This window comes from Cataglyphis hispanica, chromosome 9 (genome assembly GCF_021464435.1).
Source record: "Cataglyphis hispanica isolate Lineage 1 chromosome 9, ULB_Chis1_1.0, whole genome shotgun sequence".
NCBI classification, from domain to species: Eukaryota; Metazoa; Arthropoda; class Insecta; order Hymenoptera; family Formicidae; genus Cataglyphis; species Cataglyphis hispanica.
In genome coordinates this window covers 2935631-2954072 of record NC_065962.1, presented here as the reverse complement: position 1 = coordinate 2954072, position 18442 = coordinate 2935631, and the positions used below count along the sequence as shown (strand labels likewise).

The 18442-nt window shown below is 38.8% G+C and overlaps 1 protein-coding gene across 1 annotated transcript; it reads right to left on the bottom strand.

Moving 5' to 3' along the window:
* Positions 1–12164: 12164 nt before the first annotated feature.
* On the bottom strand, positions 12165–12671 carry LOC126851893 (uncharacterized). Its single transcript, XM_050596226.1, has one exon. The coding sequence runs from the start codon at positions 12669–12671 to the stop codon at positions 12165–12167; it is 507 nt and encodes a 168-aa protein (XP_050452183.1).
* Positions 12672–18442: the final 5771 nt, after the last annotated feature.

The window sequence follows — 18442 nt, the reverse complement described above, 5'->3', positions numbered from 1 at the left end:
GTTTTTTCATATCAAATGCGTTTTGCATGTGCGCTTTGATTAAATAATAAATGCCAGAGGCGATCAATTCGTGTGCTGGTTATTTCACACAAAATGCAATTTGCATGTGTGTAAAATATATGCCAGAGGCGATCAATTCGTGTGCTGGTTATTTCACACAAGATGCAATTTGCAGGTGTGTAAAATAAATGCCAGAGGCGATCAATTCGTGAGCTGGTTGTTTTTTCATATCAAATGCGTTTTGCATGTGCGCTTTGATTAAATAATAAATGCCAGAAGCGATCAATTTGTGTGCTGGTTATTTCACACAAGATGCAATTTGCATGTGTGTAAAATAAATGATAAAAACGATGATAAATATTTATTATCGTATTCATAAAACTTATGATATGCAAAAAAATATTAAGAGAAAATCTTAATGCGAGGATTATCTTTATTGCAGAGACAAAAAGAATATATGGTTGTGTCTCACAAGTATAGGCGATGGATGGGCCTCTTTATTTACAATATTAAAGATACTCGAATATTCAATATTCAAAATATTGTAAATTCATTATTTTATCGCGATTGAGATAAATATATAATGTATTGTAAATGTTTGCAAATTTATACTACAAATACATAAACATTTACATATATATATCAATTCTATATATATATATATATATATATATATATATATATATATATTATACATATATAAAATATTATGTATATGTATATACGTGTATAATATATTATATATATGTATACATAAACGTGTATATATAAAAATGTGGACACAAATGTCCAAATGGTATTTCTCTTAAAAAATATATAGAAGAGTACACGTTATTATGTAAGCAATATTCAAATTGTGTTCGATGCAATAAAGACACGCATATATATTTTAATATCACACGCTTATATATGTTTGGATACATATGCTAGACGATAAATAAAGCAGTAAAAATATATTGTAATATTTTCATTTGAATATATGGAACACAATGCAAAAATTGCATCTTCTATTATGCATGTTTAAATTAATTGAATACTATCGATAATAGCGGAACTACAAATGCCGGTATTATCGGCAATTTTAGTTACGTTTAGATGAGGGCGCTAACCCATCGGAGTTCGCCAGTCACTTAAGGATCCCCTTAATATAGAAGCTTAATTTATGGGTTTTCGATTTGAGCTTCTATATTTATTATTATTTCATCAAAGTGTGATACTTCGAAAGAATCAGAATTTTGTCGAAATTTAATGTATTTCTCTGTATATTCGGGACACTCTTGTCCAATTTCTGAATTTGTCAATTTTGCTGAACAATGTATAGTAATTCCTATTCCGTCAATTGCAAGGGTATGTGTGTAAACTTTTTCCCAATCCTCTTTTGCTGTAGGCCAAGTAGGTTGGCCTTCTGCATTGGTAGTCCAATTAAAGCACCGTTCGCAAAATACAATTATATTATGAATATTAATATATGTCGTAAATTTTTGACAAAAATATACTTGCGTTAATTCTAGCAATTCTTAAACAGCAAAAGGGGGAGTAATAGGTCTTTGAAAATCACTGAGACACATAGATATAATTAACTCTTAAGTGGTGGTTATAATAACTTTATGATGACAATATATTGGTTAAAATGATCGAATAATAAGATACATATATATTCCATATGCTAAAATAAAGTACATGTTAATTATGAAAACAATTATGTAAAGTAAGTAAAATATGTATATATGTAATGCATAAACTCAAATATTGCAATATAAGAAAATTAAAGGTATAGAATATACGTATTAGCATAAAATTCAAAAATATATTGAAAACAGGAAGGTGTACTATGAAGAGTTATTTTGATTTCATTCGTTCAGAAACGATCTCAGCATATTAGGCATATCTAGGGTCGTTTTCTGAGATTTTGAGCAATAATGATGGATGACATTCAACCGTTATCGATATTAGCTTATAGCCTGATAAAGAAACATTATTAATTTCTTGTGACTGTTTGATTTTGTCTCTAATCTGACGTTGAGATATTTTGTAAATTTTTGCAATACCACGCTAATAAGCACTTCAATTAAGCTTTTCTGCATCCACGCCGCGTCCTTAACATATTCTGAAAAATTTACACAGTCGTTCGTGTGCATCCGCATTTCTTTATGCGTAATGTATAACATAAAGTACGTTTCAGCCTGTAGAAGTGAGCCGTCAAATTCAGCTCTAAACTACTACTGCAAAACAACTTCCTTGTCTCAAAATGCTCGACGGTGACGAGCAAACCGTATGCTCCTTATTTCAATTACCGAGTCGGATGAGGGAAAAACTCTTCGGAAACAGCGAGCTGGTAATTCCGCTTGACAGAACCGTTCTTTCAGATTATGCTACTTGTATGCCGCGTAGACATGTAGATGGGAAATATTTAATACTCAAATAGATTTAAAATAAGTTAATTAAGCAACACTGTTATTAAATCCAAAAAATCTTCTTGAAATTTGAGCACTTCTATAGCACTTCTATTCTTTAATTATTAATTTAAACTGAATGTCACGCACTCAATTCAAGCTGAAAGAAATTGTTCCTATAAGAGTGACAGGTCAACTTCTGATTATCCCATCGCTGCCACCAAATTTTTATATGTTACCTCCCGACGTTATTAGTTAATAAAAAAAATATATACGCACATATCTTAGAAAAGTGTAGGAAAGTGTAGTGAAGTGTACTTAGTCAATCTATATGCGCATTTGTCAAAAGTATAAGAAAGTGTAGCAGTGTACCACTCCAAGTGTACAAGAGTATCGTTATGTGTAATTTTTATTTATTTAATTAAATCTTATCATGAGAGACGCAACGATATTATTTGAATATAAAGAATGATTCGGAATTAATCAATTTATTTTTGGGTCACTATAAATATATATATATATATATATATATATATATATATATATATACATATTGCACTCATGGATATAAGAGCGGGCGAAACAATTATAAAATCGAGTCTATGTTACAGAAGCTCGATCGGTACATCCAATAATAACAAGAAAATATATATTATTAAAGATTTAATACTATAAAATATAAAATATTATAAAAATACAAAAATATTATAAATACGGAAAAACACATATATAACCATAAACGAACTACGTATGATACGCATATAAAATTAAAGGGGAAGTTTTAGAGTAAACGAGGCAGAATGTGTATTCCACCAGGGTACCGTGGTGAACGCTCAGCAAATAGATTTCAATTGGCTAGATCGTTTACGGATGAAAATTAAATGATAAACTTTTGTTATAATAAACAATACTTTTCTTACTTAAATTCCTGTTGTAACTTTTTATGGGATGATAAAAGTAAATGGAAAGCTTCGCGAGAGCACTATGATGAGCGGTAAGCAATTTGATTTTAAGGAGTTATATCGAGAATTTGAAGAGGAAAATGGTAAAGCGCCCATAGGGCACTGTAATAAGTCCCCAGCAATTAATTGGTTTCGAAGCGTTGAATCAATTTTAAGTGATACGAGCAGAATAAATTTTGACAAGCTTATTGAACTCATTTTAGCTATTTTTGTCGTCGTCAAGGACCTCGGTCCTGTAGACTGGATTCATGTATGCAGATTTATGCACAAAATCTTTTATTCTGAATTTTACGCAAACTTATAAAACTAACTCCCCCATCTGTATCACCTAGCCGTAGAAAATCCAACATGATCAAACTCAAACATATTTCCAATATAAATGTTCAATATATGATCTCGAAATTTTTTGAAACTCATATATCTCATGTATTTTAAAGCGTAGAGAAACGAATTCGTTGAAAATCAGTTTAGTTTGAAATAAAATAAAGGTTTTGGTTATATTATATATCCTTTGAAAGTGGAACACCCCGTTGGCAGCGCGGAACACACTTTGTCCACGCATATAATTTACAGCGGAAAGCGAAGTCCATCCCACAATTGTTGTGCGAACGATAAAGTATATCCGTCGACGCGATATGTGTTCCGCCTTTTTTCTTCCAGCGTTTTATTGTGTGCCGACAATTCTGAAAGATACTACCCAAACAAGATCAGATTTTAGTTTTAAATCCGAAGTGGCAGTGGCTCCGATGCTGTAAATGTAAACAAACACTTCTTCCGTTTGCTCTACGCAGATACAACATAAACGAACTATATTCTTTATTGCAGTTTTACTATTTATTACATGACGCTAATTTTAATGTTAAACTCTTATTCTATTAGTTCGTCCCTGACGTTTCAACGTCACGGGAGGGTAAATTATTTGAGTTCTCTTGTACGTTCGATCCGTTATTCGTACATCGCTCATGTCTGCTCGGATTAAATTAAGAATTGAGAGTTTTTCTCTCCGTTCGATCGAAGCATATCTCTTTGACATCTTCGTCCGTCGCAGTTTTCTTCTCCTTTTTTGCTCGTACTCCGACATGCTTCTCCAACTGCGACTGACCATCGCGACATATTGGAGAGATCTCCAGTCGAGCATCGCCACGACGATGCTCGATAATTCTGGAGGCAATTCGGACAGAAAGTCAATTTTACTTTCGTCGTACGAGCCAAAAGTAAAATCGATGCGCAAAAGACTGTTAAAAAGTTTCTCAAGCGTCTCCATTTTTTCTCCGCGTCTTGGCAAGCAAGCTCATATAGGCTCCAAAGTGATTTTCACTTTCGGGTAAATTTTCCGCGTAGCCGCCTAGCGGAGCGTTAGCTATGTGTTATATATCCATATTGTTTTTCAGGATTAGTAATATTGATATAAAATGGAGACACAGATCGTTTACCAATATGAATATAAATTGTTTCTGAAAAAGGAATACTAGAGTTATCGTAATGCAAGCATTTATTATTATAATCTATACTAGCTATTCTTTTAAAAACATATTTCCTAAAATAGATCTTGAGGAAGACCAACTGTGTCGGGAATTACATGGAAATAGGTGGGTAGATTGAGTAAATGTATGATGACGGAACCTACAGTACAGATCGTTTCAGAAAATATGCCTTGCAGAATTAAGGTTTCATTTTTATCCAAGATTATATTTTTATTAATAAAGCGTTGTTTTATGAAATTAACTCCAGAGCCTGAGTCAATCATGAAAGAACATTTAATATTTAAATCTGGAGACGAAAGAATAACAGAGGGTAAACTACTAGATTTTGTTTTATCTTCTATTCGTTCAATACGGGTGACGGAATCAGAGTTTGGTTTTGAGGTAATGCCATAGTCACAGGCGCTTGTTGTGGAAGGGAAGGGCGCCCCGTCTGAATGTCGTTACGGCGGACGCCGTTTATTACCGGAACGCTCTGTGCATTTCCCGGATTATTATTATGGTTATTGGAATACGAAGTAAATGGGTTATTTTCAGTAGATCGCTTATATGCGAGTTTGCGACATTCGTCTATAAGATGTCCAGGATTTTTGCAATAACTACATGTTTTTCCGACAGGATAATTAGGTCTAGGTATTCCCGGAATGAGTGGTTTTATAAAAAGAGTTGTATTGTTTTGCGGATGTTATATTTCATTATATTGCGGTAAATTAGTTGCTTGGGGGGACCCGAATTATTTAAGAAATCAGCGCGAGGGGAAATATTAGATTTAGAAAGCGGTACGGTCCGTTTACGCGCGTTTTCTGCTTCTAAAGTTTTTGAAAATTGTATTGCCGATTCCGTTGAATGTATAAGATCCTTCTAATTTAACTCTGATTAAAAGATCGGAAAGGAAACCGTTAATAAAACTTGTAGTTACGCTACGCTCACTATAATCTTTTGTAATTTCGTCGATATATCCACTGGCATTAGTTTCCCCATCAATTATAGCTGCGCGTAATTCCTTTACTCTTTCTATATAATCAAATATATTTTCAATAGGTTATATATAAATGTTTGTTAATTCTCCGCGATATTAGTCTACGGATTTGTTAGAGCCAAAAATTTTTTTTATTTTTCTTGTTAGTTCGAAAACAGTATGGTATTCCGTACCTTCTATAGCAGCATAAGCATGTCCCTGTAATTTGTTAATTATTAATTGTACCAAATGATATTCATGATAACCCGGAATTAATTCGAGGGCTCGTTCACACATTTTACTGAAATAAAAAACAGGAATTTTGTGTCTATCGTATTTAGGAATAGAATCAACTACATCCTTAAAGCGAATCGGGGAAGCTGTATCTGCAGGGCTAGACCTGCGAGGAAAATTTTGAGCGGAATAATAATCGGAATTATAATTTGTTTGTTGATTGTGAGGTGGATTAGAAAATTGAATGTCGTTAATACGTTGATTTAATTGTTCCATTTGTTCAGGCAGTGAGACTAAAGCAGAGATTTGTTCATTCAGATTTTTTATTATTGACTCGTATTGATTGTTATCGGAATTAGCATTTCTACTTTGTTCGATTTCGCGTTGTAAGTTTTTCAATTCATCCTGCTTTATTTGTAACATTTTAGCATGTTCTTTAAGCATCTTTTCTTTTGCATTTAATTTTTGATTAAGGGTTTCTAAATCTGATTGTGTTAAAATTTCATTGGTCTCAGAAGGAGTGTTAGAACATTTGGATCATGTATTAGGCATGATTAATTATTTAGATTACTATAATAGATGTGTATATATATTTTGGTTCAAAGAATATGGTTCGAAGTTTAGATTTTTTTTTATGTTGTTAAATTTATTTATTTTGGACCAAATAATTCATAAATTTTATAGATTTTGCAACGAGGATCTGTTCGTTCGATTGTTTTATAATCAGGATGTTTATATTCAAACTCAATCGGTATTAGCTTATAGTTCGTATTTTTAGTCTCGTTAAGCTTAGATTTATCTGAGTTATTGTCGGAATTAGATTTATCTAAATTACCATCAGATTTAAATTTGTCTAAATTATCGTCGGGTTTAGAGTTATCTGAATAGTTAATTAGGTTTTGCAATTTCGTAAGATGAGGAAGAGGGTCTTGGGAAGAAAGAAGTGCTTCTTTAATCTGGAATTTATTCCTTTTAATTTGAACTCGACATCCACCCTTTTTGGGCATCTATACAAAGATTGAAATATGTCAGAAATTCAACAGAGTTCGTTGCCGCGTTTTCCGGCAGCGATAGTACTTGTTGCCACACCTCCGGGTCACTGTCTTTTGACGATCTAGAGCGGTTTCTGATGTATTGTCTCGAACGTACTGCTCGAGCGGATTCATGTGCCGGTCTGGTACGGTCTGGTGGTCGGTAAGGCTTCTTATACTCTTTCGGAGCGGTCGCGATTCTCGCGCCGTTTACATCCCCCTCGGAGTGGGGAAAACGACGCGGGGCCTGCGGCGTTGAGCGTACGGCGTTCGGCGTTCGCCGGAAACGTTCGGTGCCATTCGGTTAGGCGCTCGGTTGTTTATGACAAACACTAACGATGGTGTTTGTCATAAACATTGTTTTAAAAATAAGGCGCTAAGCGCCTCTGCCCCTGCCCGGCTGGTGTTCGCCGGGCGGCAGACTTCTGACAGGCGACGTGTCGGGAACGATGGGGGGATGCATCGTTACATATTCATCTATGTTCAAATGATTTTCAGTTAATTGATATTTTAATTGGGAGCTTAGGTCACGAGAAGGAATTGTTAAATTATGTTGATAACTTTCCTTAACATGTGTTATATTTTGATATAATTGGTTTAGTAATATAAATTTTGGCATATACGTAAATAGGGGATATTAGAGCGAGAAAAGAGAGAGGAGTAGACGCGGATGCGCCGATGATTCGTTTGAGGAAGGTTATAGGTTTAGGTTTTCTTCGACGATGGTTGGGTATCCGGTATACGCCTTTTCTAAGAAATTTTCAAGTTTTTCTATCTTTGCGATTTCTATTTTTATTATTTTATCTTTGAGAAAGGATATTGAGGGTTAAAGGAGGAATAGTTATAGTTAACAATTATCCCGGAAAAAGAATGCGATCGTATCGCAACATTCGCGCGTTGATCTTTATAAGATGCGTGAATAGTCATAGTTAACGATTATCCCGGAAAAAGAATGCGGTTGTATCGCGACATCCGCGCGTTGACCTTTATAAGATGCGCGATCGCTTCGAGAAAAACGTTAAAGAGTGTTCTCGTTCGTGAAGATAGGAAGTATACTCGATATGAATTTGCTCGAGCAGATGGCGAAGATCGAGGAGTCCGTGAAGGCAGCGCGGGAGTTGCTCGCGAAGCACTCTCAATTGCCTAGGAATAAAAGGATCGACGAACCGTTCGATGCTAATATGCTCGACAAGATGACGGAGATCTGCGTCGCTGTGGATACTGCGGAGAAGATAATCGTTAGCGGAATATAATCGTTCGTTAGAGAGAGAACGAGCGAAGAGACCGCTCGACGCGAAAATGATAAGAGAAATTGCTTCGATCCACGAGTCTTTTAAAACCATGGAGAAGATCTATCTCGCATTTATGACGAAGACGAGGAACGCGGTCGCGCGAGCGAAACGTGCGAGTAGAAGGATCGGTGAATCGTCGAAGGGCGAAGAGGAAGAGTGATGTCGTGAGTATCGTATGCGTTGTAACGCGTAAAGATTAGTTGTTCGATAACGATCGTTTTTTCTTTTCTCTTTCAGAGATGCGGTTCTTCGCGCTCGTCGATCGCTTGCGTTTCGCGATGCGAGTAAAAAAATGTGTATCGATTTGCAATAAATATGATTAAAATGTATATCTAGTAAAATCTTTTTTTATTAAATTTACCTTTCCTTTTTACAACGATTCGAATATTTAGAAGATTCTCGAGACTCTTTTGTCTTCACAATTTTCTATTTTTCAGTATTATTATCTTAAAAAGAAAATGCGATTCAAGTTGTACCGCGATATCCGCATGCTAATCCTTATAAGATGCGCGACCAGCGTTGAGAACGTCAAAAGTGTTATTATTCGCGAAGCTATCAAAAAGTAATATATTAATATGGATTTAATAAATCGCATAATAAAATCGTCAGAATATGTAACAATAAATGCCGATTTGATAGCTATTAAATCTAATATCTTGCAAGATATCGCGACGGATTTACGCGAGGAAGCCGAAGGAGTATTACAGGAAAGTCCTGAATTTTTTAAGATCGAATTTTGCGTGGAGGGACACGACAAAATTCTAGAACAAATGTAAGTATTAGACGCGTGAAAATGTTTATTTTTTTATATCTTTTTATATCTATTTATATTTTTTTATCTATTTATTTGCTTTTTTGTTTTTTAGAAATAAAATAGAGGATTCTGTTAAGGTCGCGCGGGAGACGCTTTTCGATTTAATTACTAAATCGAGAGCGATAGGGGCGCAAGCCAAGAGAGTTCGCGGAGCGTTACGCGACTCTCGCGATCGCGGCGACGAGGAGGCCGGACCGTCGGTGAGTTTTGAAGAGGTTGAAGTATCTGCTAACGAGAGCGAGGACGCGTTAATTTTTCGAGGAGGTCGAAGTGTTTGCAAGCGAAGACGCGTAGCGCGGTGAGTATTTGCGTGATTTTATAACTTAAACTATCTATAATATAAAAATTTTATTTGCTAATAACGGTTGTTTTATTTGCAGAGAAAAAAATGGAGAGTTTCTCGCACGCGTTTGTGTATATTTTGTTATATATATTTTCTTATATAATTTCTTATATATTTTATTATTACATTTATATTTTATTATTACATATATATTTTATTATCTATACGCGTTTATTATAAATTATATACATTTTATTATACATTTTATTATAAATTATATTATAAATTATAAATTATATTATAAATTATATTATAAATTATGTTATAAATTATATTACAATTATTATACATTATATTATAAATTATATTATAAATTATATTATAATTATTATACATTATAAATTATATTTTATTATCATAATTATTATGTATTATAATTATATTTTATTATAAATTATATTTTATTATAAATTATATTATTATTATAAATTATATTTTATTATAAATTATATTTTATTATAAATTATTATTATAAATTATATTATATTATATTTTATTATAATTATATTTTATTATAAATTATATTTTATTATAAATTATATTTTATTATAAATTATATTTTATTATATTTTATTATATTTTATTATATTTTATATATATATATATTATATTTTATTATAAATATTATATATTTTGTTATATATATTTATTACAAATATGATATAAAATAAAATTACTTACAATTTTAAACGATGTGATTTAACTCTCCACGTTTCCACTTCTTTTCCCACGCATAGTCTATCCTTTTCTTATTAGTCTCGCGAAAATGTCGTATCTCGTCTCGTTCTTGTCTCACGTTACGTTTTGCTCTTATCGCGGTCGCGATAAGTAAAGAAAGATTCGTTCGCGCAATAATATGTATAAATTATAATATAATTATAATATAATTATAATAATAATTTTATTTCTTAAAAATATATTTTTTTATTGCGCGTAATAAGCGTTACGGAGATAGAAGATATGCGGTGAACAATTATCGTTGTATTAATATATATATATATATATATATATATATATATATATATATATATTTAAAAACAAATACATTTTTAAATAAAATATATAATTAAAAAAGTTTATAATGATATATAATTAAAAAGTATATATAATGATATATAATTAAAAAGTATATAATGATATATTATACGGTTTATAATATAATATGATATAATATGATAAATAATGCGGTATATAATAAATAACATGATATAATATGATATACAATTTAATAGTATATAAAATGTAGTTTATAATTTATAACACAATATATAATTTAATAATATATAGAATGTAATTTATAATGCATTAAAAATTAAATATTGTTCAAACTGTTGTTTCGCTCTAACCACCAGTCGTGTAATTTGCATACGTTCTCCAACGCACAATTTTTAGCGTGATATCCACAGCGAAGGGCCCGCGAAACGTTCAATGTTTCCAGTCGATCGATGTCATCGAAGTCGGCGTCGGTGGTCTCGACGATGACGACTCGCGATCCTCGGCGTTTTCTAGGATCTCGATGAGCCACTTCTTCTTTTCGTAGCCTTTGACGTATACACGTGCCGTGAAATCGGGGCTAGTTCCACGGCAAACGGCGTCTCGAACGAGTCTCTTCATTGATCCGTAATTAACATGTCCACCATTCCACTTTAATTGATGGTGATTTGCGATTAACCAACAAGCTTGCGTTTTCTCCGCTTTCGTTAATAAATTCCACGACATCGGCGCGCGGAAGATGTGATGCGTTAACTCTTTGCCGTTTTTCAATATAGCGATCTCTTTCGCAACAAATTTTTCATTAACAATAAAACTTTGGAGGTCGGCGAAGATCGGTGTGTCCATCTTCGTTGCGAGTCGAAGTTAGAATGCTCGCTTCTCTAAATTTCCTCCTTTTAAGCATTTCATTCTCCCTCCATATTTTTTTATTTATCTCTGTACTAGATTATTCTACACGATTCTGCGTACGACGTTGGTGAGCGGATTATACTCTACCACTCGATCGTGAATAATGAGACAGTAGGCTGTGGTATTAGAGGGGACATTCTCCTTGCAGTCGAATTCTATACGAACGTCCACGGTGGCGCTCTTAATAGATTCGTTTTGTCGAGAACAATCGATGACTACTATCGGACCGAACGTTTTAAATTTAGCCAAATTAAAGAGCGCTTCGTCTTTATCGCATCCGTAGTACGTTTTTCGAAATTTTGAGTACATGTTGTATAGTACCGCAATTTTATTTTTTTCGAAATTTAGATTCATATCGTTGTAAGGATAAAAATCTGAATTAAAATACAATTTGACATTAGTTAGTTTACAATCGTCTATGTAATATGGAGGAATCCTGAGGTAGAACGTTCTTCCTTCCGGATTGCAGCGCGAAGATAACGTATCGCGGTTTCTCGAGCTGCGTTGCCGCTTTGACAACCCAGGAGTGTTTGGTCGTGCTCTGCAGAAGCGGAAACTCGTAAAGATCCCACGAACGAAAAGCGACGCTCAGATATCTTCCGCTATCTAATGTGCGCAATAACGCTAATTTATTAACATCGTTTAACACTACGTGAGGCATTCGCCATTGTATCTTTAATAGAACGATCTTAGGTTCGTGCGATTTGCGCGATACGAGACAATTGTGATCGTTGCGCGCTCGTATCAAAATAAGTTAGTGTCGCGCATTAATCACGACGCGCTTGTAATCCTTGCAGAAACCTAGCAACACGCTGAGAGGTACGCAAAGGTTAAAATCGTCGATCGCGTGACTCTTCGCCGCGAAGTCCCATCCGGCGTTCTGCAATATACTGCTTCTTTCTACCGTCAACGACGCGTAATTCTTGATCGTGCTCGTTATTCCGACGTTTCTGCTTCGATCGATCTCCACCCCATCGAGCTCGTAGCGAATTTCCTCGAACATAAACGCGGCGCAATTGTTCACCAGTCTCGTCGAGCTTTCGCCCTCCGCGCCCGATGATTTCTTCGACTCGAGTCTGCCCTCGATGTAGAGGAAACTCTCGCAAGATAACGTGTACAGATCCTGTTGTTGTATAGGAATTCGTATCTCATCGTTATTTCCAAATGTGATATTAGCGTAAGGGTTGTACGTGTGAGTTTCGATCTTGACGATGCGATCGTCGAAGATCGGTTCTCCGGCGATACTCAAGATGTCGCTCATTTTCACTTTCACGCGTAAGCCGTTTTCGGAACGACGAAACCCAAGGAGCGCAGAAAAGTCGCGTTAGCGACAGTTAATCTTCCGCCTCTCTTTCCTTTCCTTCTCTTCGCGTCTAGGGATGACGCTACGGTGACGATGGGCGCACTTCTCGCGTTCGACTCGTTCACGACAAGCATCGCGCGCGTCCGTCTATCTTCTTCGTCGTGCGTGCAGACGAATTGTTATCTCCTCACCTCGAAAATCGATCGACTTTCCGTTCTGGTCTACGACGCGCATTATATCGGTTATGATTCGCGCGATGATCGGGAGGTAAATGATCCGCGCGGGAACTTCCGACACTTTATATCCGGGCGGAACGTTGGGCGCAAACTCGTGTATGGTTTGGCGGATTTGTCATTGTGATACGCCCCTGTTGTGACGTTGCACTCTACGCGAATAACATTAATGGCCATAATATTCACCGGTTTATCGGAGGCGTACCATTTATTCGGTTGTACTATACGAGACGAGAAACCTAATAACGAACCAATGTTGTTAGGTTTAGTAAAATTTACGCGATACGCGCATTTGATCTCGCTTCTCATGGTGTTATCGTTTCCGCGAAGCGCTATGACGCTCCTCTCACCGTTTTCGTCGAAAAGATCATCGTCGCGGTCGTCGACATCGTATATGTAATCGTCATCCTCATCTCTCGTTTTCAGTTCTCCGCTCTCGTCTCGTCTTCGCTCCTCTTCTTTAGTCAGTCGTTTGCGACGAATCGCGGTTTTTAGATACGCGTTTATAGCATTTAACTCGTAAGATCCGACGGGAATCGCGATAACTTCATCGTTATCGTCAAAGTAAAATTTATTGTTCGTAGAATTTACATTCGGTATCGTATTGTAGGTTTCGAAATTAGTGAGACCTTCGTAATCGCTTAGATCCAAAGGTGGAAAATAACTCGCCGTGAGATCGCTGTTTCGTCCGGATAGCGTGAGAGTCAGAGACATGATCGATGAGCGCGAGCGAACTGCTTTCCATCGACGAACGATTCGATATTATAACCGAAAATTTTTCCAATCGATCTCTCGAAGAAATCTCAGACACAATTGTCCGCAGATGCTCTGATCGCTCGTTTGTTAAGATTTACGATTGTATCAAATAGTCGTATCGCGTCCGAGATATCGTTCGAGTTCGCGCGGCAGACGAAGATTGCCGAAGCTGTCGTAGTAGATCGCGTCGTCGCCCTTCTTCGCGTACACCTCCCAATGAATGCCTGGTTTCGACGCGTCGTCTAAATTAACGATACCGCTTTCATTACGGCGCACTCACATTGGAAGAGCATCGCGCATAAACACGCCTCTAAAGTGAGGCACGCGCGAGAGTATCGCGGCGCGATTCAACTGTTCGTCCGTCGTTGCGCCGACGGATGGAAAAATCCCTAGCGTTTTCCGCGATTTTTTTTTTAACATTCGTCTTTTCTCGTCGAAGATGCGCCGCTTCCACGTTTGTAAGGCGCGAGATACAAACCGCGACCTTCCATCGCGCGATTGTGACGCTGTAACTCCTCCAGCCGCCGTCGCGCCGCTTTGCCATCGTTCACCGCTTTCGCGATTCCCGCCGCTCCTCCAGCCAAGGAACCGAGAACTCCCAACAACGGTAACAGGGGTAAGAAGCCGCCGCGTTTCGCTACGGGAAGCGTTCGTTTCCTCGTAGCGGTCGTTCTCCTCCTCCCGCTCTTCTTTCTCCTCGTTCTCGCGGGCACACCCATTCCGAACTTTGTCTTTGCCTTCATAGCCGCCCATATGGCCGTCGCGGCGGCTCTCTCGCCTAAGATCGAGTCGCTCGCGCGCTCTTTCGGCGAGCGCTCGATCGGCGATGTGTCGATTGGCGAGATCGTCGCTTCGCGAGTACGCGATGTCGTGTTCACGGCAGGCCGCATCCAACGGATTGACACCTCTATCACCTCGCGCTAGTCTTTTCGCGAGACGGGTACCCAGCCCGCAGAATTGATAGCCCGGTATATGTAGCTCGAAGGGCAGCGCGTTTATCGCTCTGTTCAATAAGCCAGCACCACCGATATCGTCGATTACACCGTTCCGCTTCGAGAATTGCATTCGCCGCAATCTTTAATGAGCGGCGCAGGTCCGTCGATATGCGTTCGTTGCCAAGGACGATTGTAGTGTTCTAAGCATCGACGGTAGCGTCGTACCTCCGCGTCCGCTTTTATATGTTCGGGCAGTCTCTCCCACACTCGATCCACGTAACGATCGAAATGTCGCAGTAGGATCGTCTTCGGAATAAACCGCAACTGCTCGGCGGTGAGCTCGAGTATGTCTTCGCTGTCTAGTAGTAGGATAAACATCTCGATCGGCCGCGCGCGATTCGCTACTGCGTGATCGACGACGATCGATTCGTATATAAATAAAAGAGTCTCGTTTCACCTCGCGAGTGTACCGCTCACGCGTGCGACCATTGAGAGGGATGCGCTTCGTGCGGCAGCGATAAAGGTGACGAATCTGGACGGTAGAGCGCGATCGTCGGACGCGGGGTCGCGCAGACACGGTCGTCTTTTACCGAACGATATTCGTTGCGTCATTTGCGGCCCCTCTAATTGCGGTAAGACGAACGCGCTAATAAGTCTGCTAGAAAGCCCGCACGGCTTGCGTTTCGAGAATGTTTACGTTTACTCGAAATCGTTGCAACAACCGAAATATAGATATTTAGAAAACTTGTTGGCACCGATGGAGGATATCGGTTATTTTACATTTTCCAATAACTCCGACGTTATTCCACCTAGTGAAGCGCTTCCGAATTCGATATTCGTGTTCGATAACGTAGCATGCGGTAAACAGAACACCGTCAGGGAGTATTTCGCTATGGGTCGACACTCGAACGTCGATTGCTTCTATCTGTGTCAAACGTACGCCAAGATACCGAAACACTTAATACGAGATAACGCGAATCTATTGGTTCTTTTTAAACAAGATGGCACCAATTTGCGACACGTATATAATGATCACGTGAATACCGATATGTCGTACGAAGATTTTCACGCGCTGTGTTGCACGTGTTGGCAACGCAAATACGGGTTTCTAGTAATAGATAAAGACAGCGCGCTTCGCAACGGCAGATACAGACGAGGATTTAACGAGTTCGCCGTACCGTAGCGCGATCAGTAGTCGCGGATACGTCGAACGCGCGCGAGCGAGAGAGGATCGATTTGCTCGCGATGGCTACAAAGAATATCGACGAATGAGAAAAAACGACGAAGGAAATAGCTTCGATTCGTAAAAAACACAGAGCGTTAAAAACCGACAAAATGGAGAACGAGGTCGCTATGGAAACTCGTTTTAAACCAATCATCGAGCCGCTGCGTTGCATCGCCGAACGCGCCGAGCGAGACGCGATCGAACGCGAGACGGCCGACTTCGAAACCGCGACGAGCGTCGAGAAAAAATGGAAGAAAGAGAAGGAATCGCTAACTCCTACGCGGGAAAAGCCCGAAGCGAAACGAGTACGAGCGAGAAAACGACTAGAAACCGTCTCTACTTCGTTAGACGCATCTTCCGTTGAGAGAGATCCGCTCACGCTAAGCGAGGAAGAGTTGTCTGAGAATCTCGAATCGCCTTTAACGCTCGAAACATCTGTTAAACGAACTCTTCGAACCCCCCAAAGTCGCGAAATATTGCACGATCAACTAGGACCTTTAGGACGAAAGTACGTAGGAGCTCTTCTCGGCGGGGAAAAATCGAGCGAGATTGATCACGTTTACAGGGTGTACATCGGCGAGGATGGCGCGATGTTCGGGAATAAGCAATTCGACCTAGACGTTGACGACTCTATACTCATAAATCGGATCAGATACGTTGGTACTCCCGGTTTATACGAATTAATCTTCAAGAGAATGCCCGATGATCTCGCGTATACCGAGAATGATAAAATAACGTACAGAAATATACTATTAACGACTATTAACGATGCTCACGGACGTGACAAAAAAGCTAATAATCCCATTTTAGGAAATAAGGGATACAGGTACAAACATATTATGGCTCCGCTATTGCAATACTCCGGCGCGAAGATAGGCGCGGGTCGTATACCGTCGACTATGCGAGTCACGGAAAATAGAGTCGATTACGTTCACTGGGACAATCCGAACGAATTAGTGGATCAGCGTTAAAAAAAAATTTCGCGTAAGACGTTAGGGATTTTCCCATCAGTTGGTGTAACAACAAACGAACAGCTGAATCGCGCCGCGAAACTCTCGCGCGTGCCTCACTTTAGAGGCGTGTTGATGCGCGACGCTCTTCCATCGCGTCGTAACGAGAGCAGTATCGTGAATTTGGGCGACGCTTCGAGACCGGGCACTCATTGAATCGCATACGCGAAGAAGGGCGACGACGCGATTTACTACGACGCTTTCGGCAATCTTCATCCACCGCGCGAGCTCGAGCGTTATCTCGGGCGTGATACGATTATTTGATACAATCATAGCTCTCAACAGACGAGCAATCAGAGTATCTGCGGACAATTGTGTCTTAAATTGTGTCTCGAAGAGATCGATTGGAAAAAAATTTCAACTATAACGCTGGAGCGCTCGTCGATCGAGCGCAGTTTGTTCGCGCTCGCCGATCATGTCGCTGACTCACGTTATCGGGACGAAGCAGCGTTCTCGCGGCGAGTTACTTTCCGCCTTTGGATCTGAACAATTACGAGTTAGGTCTTACTAATTTCGAAACCTATAATACGATACCTAATGTAAATTCCACGAACAATAAATTTTACTTTAACGATAACGACGAGGTTATCGCGATTCCCGTCGGATCTTACGAGTTAAACGCTATAAACGCGTATCTAAGAGCCGCGATTCGTCGCAAACGGCCGACGAAAGAAGAGGAGCGAAAGCGAGACGAGAGAGAGAAAGAACCGAAAGCGAGAGACGAGGACGACGATTACATATACGACGTCGACGACCGCGACGACGATCTTTTCAATGACGACGAAAACGGCGAGAAGAGCGAACGCACCATAGCGCTTCGCGGAAACGATAACACGATGAGAATCGAGATCAAATGCGCGTATGGCGTAAATTTTACTAAACCCGACAATATCGGTTCGTTATTAGGTTTCTCGTCTCGTATACTACAACCGAATAGATGGTACGCTTCCGATAAACCGGTAAATATTATGGCCGTTAACGTTATTTGCGTAGAGTACAATGTCACAACAGGGGCGAATCACAACGACAAATCCACGCACACCATACACGATTTCGCGCTGAACGTTCTGCCTGGATATAAAGTGTCGAAAGCCCCTGCGCGGATCATTTACCTCCCAATCATCGCGCGGACCATTACCGATATAAACACGATATAACCGCGTCGTGGACCAGAATGGAAAGTTGATCGATTTTCGCGGCGAGGAGATAACGATTCGTCTGCACGCACGACGAAGAAGGTAAAAAGACACGCGCGATGCTCGTCGTGAACGAGTCGGACGCGAGAAACGTGCCTGTTGCCATAACGTCGCCTCTAGACGCAAAGAGACAAAAGAGGAAAGGGAACGAAAGGTTGACCGTCGCAAACACAGCTTTTCTGCGTTTCTTAGGTTTCATCGTTCCGAAAACAGCTTATTTGTGAAAATGAAATGAGCGATATTTTAAGTATCGCCGGAGAACCGATCTTCGACGATCGCATCGTAAAAATCGAGATTCACACGTACAATCCTTATACTAATACAACGTTTGGAAATAGCAATAAGATACGAATTCCTATACAATAACAGGATCT